Source organism: Microtus ochrogaster, chromosome 6 (genome assembly GCF_000317375.1).
Source record: "Microtus ochrogaster isolate Prairie Vole_2 chromosome 6, MicOch1.0, whole genome shotgun sequence".
Lineage (NCBI taxonomy): Eukaryota > Metazoa > Chordata > Mammalia > Rodentia > Cricetidae > Microtus > Microtus ochrogaster.
This window is the reverse complement of record NC_022013.1, coordinates 77,122,757-77,132,033: the sequence shown is the minus strand read 5'-3', so window position 1 is coordinate 77,132,033 and position 9,277 is coordinate 77,122,757. Positions and strand designations below refer to the sequence as shown.

At 45.8% G+C, this 9,277-nt stretch overlaps 1 protein-coding gene across 1 annotated transcript; it reads right to left on the bottom strand.

The window, feature by feature from the left end:
* Positions 1 to 1,744: 1,744 nt before the first annotated feature.
* Spata45 (spermatogenesis associated 45) lies at positions 1,745 to 8,678 on the bottom strand. Its single transcript, XM_005348869.2, has 3 exons — positions 8,601 to 8,678; positions 4,645 to 4,953; positions 1,745 to 1,806 (listed from the first exon to the last, which is right to left on the bottom strand). The coding sequence occupies exons 2-3, from the start codon at positions 4,913 to 4,915 to the stop codon at positions 1,787 to 1,789; spliced, it is 291 nt and encodes a 96-aa protein (XP_005348926.1). The 5' UTR covers positions 4,916 to 4,953; positions 8,601 to 8,678; the 3' UTR covers positions 1,745 to 1,786.
* Between the last annotated feature and the right edge of the window lie 599 nt (positions 8,679 to 9,277).

Genomic DNA, 9,277 nt, shown 5'->3' with positions numbered 1-9,277 from the left:
TAAATCTAAACCCCATGCACGTATCCTGATGATGGCCTCTTGACTTCCTCCCAATGTGGCCACAGCAAATTGTTTTTTCATTTCTGTCCCCCACGCCCAACCCCCTGAAAGCCTGGCAAGCTTGAAACTCACTACGTACACCACTCAGGGTGGCCTTGAACTAACAGACATTCGTCTGCCCTTGCCTGCTGAGTGCTGAGATTAAAGATGTGTCCTGGAACAACGGTTGAAGTCCAGACTGCTCTGTAACTGGTCTCACAGGCTCCTGGAGAAGGAAGAGCCTACAAAGGGGGTTATAATTCCAAAATTCAGCAAAATCTCTAAGAGAAATGTGCATATTCTCTGGTCTCTGCTCCTGAGTGGAGTCTCTTCTACTCAAGGAAAAGCACAAACGAGTAAGGGCTTTTATGTCTGAGTATCCTCACACAGCCCATTCATGCTGAGGAATCAACCCAGGCCTTGGACTGACCTGAGCCCTTCTTGTCCAGGGGCCTCCTTAGCTGGTCACTGTCTAGTTGGTTTTGTTTGGCCTCTGGCTCTGCCATCCCGTCTCTCTGAGCACACTGCGGTGCTGAGAAAGGACACGCAAGTCTGTCGGAGCTTAGAGAGGAAGTTCCCGCTGTCCATGGCTCTAGTTACAAGGCTGCACCACTAATGTTCATCCCAGAGAACTGGGGAAGCAGCAGGAATCCTGCGTGCACGTTAGTAGGCTGAACTGAGGGCCTGCAGGAAGCCAGGGCAGAAAAGAAACGCCGGTTACCACATGCTGACTGAGGGAACACTGACCTAAAGGGAGCATTCCAGGGAGGTGAGAATGTCTGCTGTTTCAGGTAGGGTCAGAGTTCAAATACAACTGTACTTCTGAGTTTCTGGCTTTACCTCAAGAGTGCTATAGGGTACACAGGGCAAAGTAGAAGTATGTAATGGGAAGGTCTGAAGGAAGGTATTAGGAAGGAGGTAGGAGTTAAACCACAGGAAGGCGAGGGAGCCAGAGAATTGCAGCCAGTTCTAAGAAAGCAGAGCCACACCTACAGGAGAGGCGGGATGGGGCCAGGGAAGGGAGGCTGTGTGTAACCTGACATTCGTGGCTCTGTGCTGGCGCCTAAAGAATATTGAGCCTTGTCATCTCTAATGGGGCTGCTTAGGGTACAAACTGTAGGTCTGGCCTCTCGTTCCTGTCCAGGCAGGGAACAGAGGCTCTGATAGTCTTGGTACCAGGTGATCACCTCAGAAGACAGAGATAAGGTCTCCCTCTGGACCTGAGGTAGGCCTCGTTACCTGGTACAATAAAGATAAAGTCTCCTTATCGGCAAAGGCTGGGCTGTTTATGCTCAGCGGGATCCTCTACTGTGCAACCCAAACCTGTGGGTCTCTACCTGGAGCTTTGCCTAGCCCTGAGGGTCCTGAGGCAGTGGGCTGGGGGCCAGAGAATTAGCTAGAGCCAGAGTTGTCTTGCTGTGAACCAAGAGTTTCATCTCTTCTGTCAGTACCCAGGTCCATCAAAGTAGGAGGCCAGCCTTCAGGGTTCTTGAAACCAGCCATTTACTGTTGGGAAGGGAAAGGTTAGCTTTAGTCTGATTTTGTTACACGTCTCCAGCCCTTTTAGGGACAAGGACCTGAGATATGACCCCGGCTGTCCTGAAATTCACTGTCCTCCTAATGTTGAGGTTACAGGCGTTCACCATGACACCAGGTCAGTTTCTTTTATAGTTAGTGTTTCTCAGTAATTCACAGACATTGAAGATTGATGGAAGAGAATTTATTTGTGTGTCTCTGGACATGTACTTTATCCAAATATGGCATTATCTGAAAGATAAAAAATACATTTATTGGGCTAGTGAGATGGCTCAACCACTAAAGGCTAGCCTAGCAAAACATCAAAAAGATACATTTCAGTAATCTAATCTATTGCAGTTTTTAGAATAACCTGAAGGGCAGAGACAATCATTACCCTTTGGGATTAACAGTGGACACACACATACACAGAGAGACAGACAGACACTCATGTACATACACAGAGGGACAGACAAACATACATACATGCACACATACACACAGAAAGAGAGAGAGACACACACACATGCACACATAGAGAGAGATAGACAGAGACAGAAAGGCAGGAAGAGGAGCTTGTGCCAAGTCCCTGAGGCAGGAGCCAGCTCGGCATGTCCCAGAAGAGGAAAAAAGCAAAGCGAAGATACCGGGTGAGCAGGGAGATGTGCATCTGGGACTGTTTGGGAGAGTCAGGCGTCACGGGAGGGGGGGGAGCGGATTTTATCCTCAGCGTGGTAGGGAACACAGGTGTTGTATGCGGCAGGTGGCCCGTTCTAAACAGTTCGCTCGGGCTGTCCTGGGAAGTAAATGTGGGAGCAGAAAGGGTGCAAGCTGGGTAGCCAGAGGGCCAGTGTGCTGGCAGGGTTCAGATTCAGCATTGATTCTGGAGAGGAGACAGGACAGGACTCGCTCACACACTGAGCGTGAGGGCAGAGCTCCACTCTGGCAGCTTTCCCAGATGAGAAGGTAAGGCTGGTGATCACAGGAGTTTGCCTCAGCAATACTAAACTGTAGTTTAGTATTAAACTGACCTCACATAGAGCAGCACTGTGAGGATGGACAACATCCATAGCTGAAGGCCAGAGAGGTCAGAAATGAAGATACGGGTTATCAGAAAAGAGACTGAACGGAGGCCTCTGGCAGTGGTTTGAATGGGAATGTGCCCACAGGCTGATGCGTTGGAACATGTTCACGGTGCTGTCTGGGGACGTTTAGGGGATTGTGGTCTTGCCGGAAGAAGTGTGTCGCTGGGATTGAGCTTTGAGAGGTTAAGGCTTCACTCTCCCTTCAGATAGTGCTCAGCGTTGTGGTCCAGGTTCAAGATGTAAGCTCTCGGCATCCTGCTCCTTGCCTGCCGGCTCCACCTGACATATGGACTCTCACCCTCTGGAGCTGTAACCCACAGTGAGCGCTTCCTTCTATAGGCTGCCTTGGTGACAGTGTCCTATCACAGTGACAGAAAGTAACTCACACAGTCTGCCAGCTGCTTGCATGAGGCTCCCTGAGAGGACCACAGGGCCAGCCTTGTCCCTCCTCACCCTTCACCACTCATGATGGAGAGCACTGTCTTCCAAAGAGAGGCTCTCACTATGCAGCAAGTGATGTGTATAACTTAGTATTTGCTGAAACCTACCAAATTAATACCTTTAGCAAACCATTGTCCCAGCTCCTGATTTAGCAAATGATTTCCTCTGCACCTGCTGCCCCCCAGGCTCGCGCTCTCTCTCTCTCAACCGAGAGCAGCAGACCTCAAGTTCCGCTCTGGGAATGGCCACTTGACTTCTTTTTAGTGAGCTTCTTCAGTAAAGGTCTGTTTTCTCAAAAAGCCAACATTTTATCTCCATCCCATTTCTCAGTTGATCAAAACTCAAAGCAATTTCTAAATATAAAAGAGTTAATGTTTGGCGGTTATTAGTTTACGGTTCTCACATGGAAGTTGTGGGGTGAGATGTGTGACTCTGTGTTGTATGAAATCACGCGTGGTGGGACCAGATGTGTCAGACTCTGTTGTATAAAGTCACGCGTGGTGGGACCAGATGTGTCAGACTCTGTTGTATGAAGTCACGCGTGGTGGGACCAGATGTGTCAGACTCTGTTGTATGAAATCACGCGTGGTGGGACCAGATGTGTCAGACTCTGTTGTATAAAATCACGCGTGGTGGGACCAGATGTGTCAGACTCTGTTGTATGAAATCAAGCATGTTCCTCTAAGAGGTGGATTTTCACTCCACCACCAAAGTGAGAACCACACACTGTTGTTCTGGGCAATTCCAGCAGAATGAAGAACTGTACTTTTATCATTAGGAATGCCAAGGCATTCTTTTGTAAAGATGATTGAGTTTTGTTTGTTTTTAGAAAAGAAACACTTGTTAAGACATTAGCCTCGAATCACAGCACAGTGTTTGGGCTTTCCGTGTCACACTGTCCCACCACCCTGTACTACTCCCTAAGGACACTGGTAAAATGCAAAGTCATGGCCACAAATGGCTAATGGGGACCATTCTTTGTGAACCAAATTAATAATGTATTGGCTATATTGAATATATATGTATGCACACTTTCTCCAAATAAATGAAAAAACATTGCCAGTTGCCTGCCCTGACTACACAACAGAATCACAATCCCCATTTGTAACAATACTAAAATAGTCCCCCACCCAGCTTCCCTCCATAGGTTTATGACCGCTTCTTATGGCATTGTATGTCACGTTTGTTTATAAAACTCCATTTTACTTCAATTTTGAACGTAAAATTCTGTAGACAACAGAAATTGGTGGCACAGGAGGTCTCTGAAGGGACTGCAACTTTTCTCAAAATGTGGCTGTTACGCCAGCCATCCGTAGTTAAGAGCCCCGTGGGTCTGCTAGGAATGCAGACTGCAAGGCCCAAACACCAAACCACAGAGCGAACTGGCCGTGGTGGGGTCTGGGGTCCTACAGACACAAGTGACTCTCTGGTCTGTGGTGGGTCTTACACCTGATAATCTGTTTTGCCTTCAGACCCATCACCTTCAGAGACTCCCAGGGCAATCCCTGGAACCTCTTTTAAGCAGAAGTTCTGCCTTGGGCGGAGTCCCACCAGACTATCTTACTTTTGGGAGTGAAGTGCTTTCTCTCCTTGTGAACGAAGAGAGGCCCTTTGACCCAGGAGCTCCTGCTGCTTTCAGGAACAGACTCTTTGACGTGCGCACTCGCTAAGGACTGGTAGGCCTGGCTGAAGTGTCGCTTCTGGACTCGCAGTAAGCTGACTTGATTGCTCCTCTCCACCAGACAGTAGGACTCACGCTTCTCGTTGATCTCTTCTAGGAGCTTTTTGCTCACTCTGGTTTTTTTCACATCGATGCTCTTGTTCACAGATGCCATTTTGTTAAGACACTGGTTGTCAGCTGACTCTTGCCGTCCTGCAAACACGTTGAGAATGCATACTTGTTTTCTGTCCAACTCAGAAGCCAGATTCAGCAGGGCGGTGGTGGCACACGCCTTTAATCCCAGCACTCGGGAGGCAGAGGCAGGTGGATCTCTGTGAGTTCGAGACCAGCCTGGTCTACAGAGCTATTTCCAGGACAGGCTCCAAAGCCACAGAGAAACCCTGTCTCGAAAAACAAAAAAAAAAAAAAAAAAAAAAAAGAAGCCAGATTCACTGTCATATCCACATTTACCAGTACTTTCTTCTTCTGCAAGACCATGTTTTGAAACATGCTACAGAGTGTAAATACAATTACTCTCCATTCTGCTGGTCCCCCTGGACCAATTTCTCTCCACCCAGTGGGTCCACTCACTGGCTGCTGCATCCACTAATGCAATAACCATTCTGATGCTTAATATTAATTGCATAATCTTTGCTCTATTAGCTCAAGGGTTTTTTTTTAAAATATTTATTTATTTATTATGGACACACTATTCTGTTTGCATATATATGTCTGTAGGCCAGAAGAGGACACCAGCCCTCATTACAGATGGTTGTGAACCATCATGTGGTTGCTGGGAATCGAACTCGGGTCCTCTGGAAGAGCACACAATGCTCTTAACCACTGAGCCATCTCCCCAGCCCTTAGCTCAAGGTTTTTATTAACTAAGTCTTACATATTAAATTCACCCATTTCTATTATTTTATATTTTACCACAAGGCTCTGGTTTGTTACCTCTTGCTTCTTGGGTGGCTACATGGCATCTGCCTGACTCCGCCTTCTTTCTTCCTCTATCTCTGCTTGGATGTCCTGCCTTGCTATATTCTGCCTGGTCATAGGCCAAAACAGCTTCTTTATTAACCAATGGTAATAAAACATATTCACAGCATACAGATGGAAATCCCACATCAACAGAACCGACTCAGGTCATTATTGCCCCTCGAATACTGCCAAGTCCAGCAATGCCCAGCAATTCATGATATTTTCCTGCCACTGGAGCCTGTGACGGGTCTCAGATGGGCTCATCTCTGACTTATGCACTTTTCCATTTTATCTCCCTGCTTAAATCTGCGAGCTTAGAGCCATATCTTTTACAATATCAGCCACAGTTTGGAACAGTAAAATTATAATGGAGAAGCCCATTGAGATGCAGTTGAACCTGGGTGTGGTGCTCATGTCTGTAACCTCAGCACTTAGGAGGTTAAGGTAAAAGGATCGCACTAAGTTCATAGCCAGGCAGCGTTGAAAATAAGTTCTGGGTCAGCCTGGCCTGGAGTGAGTCCCTGCTTCAGAAGAACAAAACAGCAATAAAAACACATATAAATGATAATGTATAAACTACCTAAAATAGTCTGCTGGTATTCGAGTGATTTAAATAGATCTCTTTAGACATCTATGGAAGAAGTAAGAAAAATAAAAACCTCTCAAAAATTGCCAAGCCAATCCTCTCAAAAAAACCATCTAAACCTTAGGCTGTTGGGAATGCAGACTGCAGGGCCTGGCATTTGGAACTGGCAATTTTTAATTAAATGCATTTAAAATGCTTTATAGAACAATTAACATCAAATTATTTGAGTTGCTTTAGTAAAACTGATCATTCTAAGTACCAATTAATATTATGACAAAATTATTAAAAATAATTTGCTTGGGTGTAATGGCACACACCTTTAATCCCAGCACTTGGGAGACAGAGGCAGGTGCATCTCTGTAAGTTCAAGGCCAGCCTGGTCTACAGAGCAAGTTCCAGGATAGACAGGGTTATAATAGAGACCTTAATCAAAAACAAAACAAACAAACAAAAAAACCCCACAAAACTAAACAAACAAGATTACAGATAAAACTAGTTAGCTCAAATACCTCATTTAATCATTAAATAGTCTCTTACTAAAGATACAAATTTATCAGAAATTAAACTCTAAGTTCTATCTCTTCTGATACTTTTGGGGGACGCTGGAAATTGCATATTTAAGATAAAAACTCTCCCACTGGCACCTCAGCCTAACTTCTAGTAGTATCATTATCCTCTGGCTGCTGTACACATGAAGAACAAATGGGGATCGGCTCCCCGAGATTACAAAATTAACCCTGTATATTACTTACAGATTGGAGCCAACACTCAGCTGTAGAGTCTAGTGGTAGAACCATGGACTTCTGGTTGTGTGGGTTCAGGTGCTAGCTGTGCTGCCTGCCACACACACACCTTCTCTGGGCCTCCGTTTCCTGACAAGTCAGTGCAGATAACCAGCTCCGAGTACCACATATACTAAATGAGCTAACACGTACCAAGAGTCTACTGCCCATCAACAAAGGGTCATGTAATTTATCACATAATTCAGCTCCTTGAAAAAAAGGTTATTTTAGGGCTGGAGAGATGGCTCAGAGGTTAAGAGCACTAGCTGCTCTTCCAGAGGTCCTGAGTTCAATTCCCAGCAACCACATGGTGGCTCACAACCATCTGTAATGAGATCTGGCGCCCTCCTCTGGCGTGCGGGCATATATCGAGGCAGAATGTTGTATACATAATAAATAAATAAATCTTTAAAAAAAAAAAAAAGAAAAAAAGGTTATTTTATCTGATAAGTAAACAATATATCTTGGTCTCCCCGATTACTTATCTGTTTACATGTGTTGTGAAAAAAAATTGGTGGGATCCATTGAAGCTGAGACGACGGGGTCCTTATTTAAAAATAAGTTGAGATGTTCAGGAAGTCAAAAGCAGAACTTCTGCCTAGTCTGAGGCTCTGATGAACACCAGCCTGCCGAGGCTGCGAGCCTAGAAACATGGCCCTTCGTGTGACTGGCAAGGGACAGGTCAGTCTCACCGCTTGTAGATGGAGATAAGCTGTGTGTGTGACCTACGGCATTGAAGATAGCTGAAAATATGAAGCATAAGCACTGCAGACTTCATTTATATAGATTGTATAAAGCTTTCCTATCACAAAAATCTGTAGCCTCGGTCAGTACTTGTGGCTCCCACCGTCCATGGAAGGCAGCTCAGAGCAGCAAGAAGTTTCCTGCCGCCATAGTCCCTTGGTGAGGAGTGTGGCCATTCTACCTTCTTTCCTCGGCTCTCAGACTTGACTTTCTGTGGTCTACTTAGCATCCTATTCTTCACATTTGTGAGGTTTTGTTTCTCTCAGCGTATAAGATGACCCGAGTGCTGCGATCCGATATTCTTACACACGCAAAGGTGTGACATACCATGTAGAAGAGTGTGTTAGAGTAGCTTTGTATAGACCTGAGATGTTAGCTGGAAATACAGGGAATCAAATTTGAGTTCTCAATATAGATCAAGTAAGGTGTCTCGAAACAGAAACAGGCGTGATTCACTGGTACATACCGATAGTCCCAGTTACCCAGGAGGCTGAGGCAGAAGGATCATTCAAGCCCAGCAGTTCAAGAACAGAAAGGCAATATAGTAAGATCCCATATCAAAATAACAACACCCTACAAACATACACTAAGTAAGGATATACACTGACTGGTTTACCAAAGCTTATAGGAACTTAATAACAGGAGACTGGTATTTGCTAGCGCAGAGTTTGCGGTGATTTTGTGGAGCCAACTACCAGAACAAAGAGAACAGATGATACACAGAGAAATAGTGTGACTATTTCTACAGGACGTCAACTGTAAATTACCTTTAACAACACCAAGCCTTTGAAGCCCGAAGCCTTGGAGGTCCACAGTGGGAATCAGCCCACTGGGCTGTCCCCGGGTGATAGAACATTCTGAGCTTTGCCACCTCAGCTCTCTTCTGTTCTCGGAACCCTGCTGAACAGAGGAAGTCTCCTCAGAGACCACGTCCTTCCTAACCATGTGCCCTTGGATGAGTGACCTGACCTGTGTTTGCTGTCAGTGAGATAGTAAATCACCTGTCAAATGGGAACAAAGACACTCATTGAGTTGTATAGCAGCCGACAGGGAAGAGGCTGGGATGACGTAAGACACATGTGGAAACTGTGCTGTGTCTGCTGTGCACTGAATTTGTTGAGCGCCCATTCTGTGCCCGGTGGCAAACGAGAGTGTGCGTCCATGAGAAGTGCTAGGAGCTCGCTGAAATCTTGAGCCCGAGGAGTTGGCATGATCCTCAGCTGCACAGAGATTGAGGAACAAAGAGACCAGGAATTTGGGGCCCACCTGACTAATGTCACATGATCTCATCTCCAAAAGAAAAGAAATACCTTCATATTTTGCACAAAGGACTATTCAGATTCTTTTGTTTGTTTGTTTGTTTTTTGTAGACAGAGTCTCGCTGCGTAGCTCTGGCTGTCCTGGAACTCATTATGTAGACCAGGCTGCTTCAAACTCGCTGAGA

Excerpts from the sequence above, each read along its gene's own strand:
- Spata45 (XM_005348869.2), bottom strand. The coding sequence starts at position 4,915 with ATGGCATCTGTGAACAAGAGCATCGATGTGAAAAAAACCAGAGTGAGC. Across the intron at positions 1,807-4,644 it reads AAAGCACTTCACTCCCAAAA|ATAATGCCATATTTGGATAA; the intron begins GTAAGATAGTCT and ends TTTATCTTTCAG.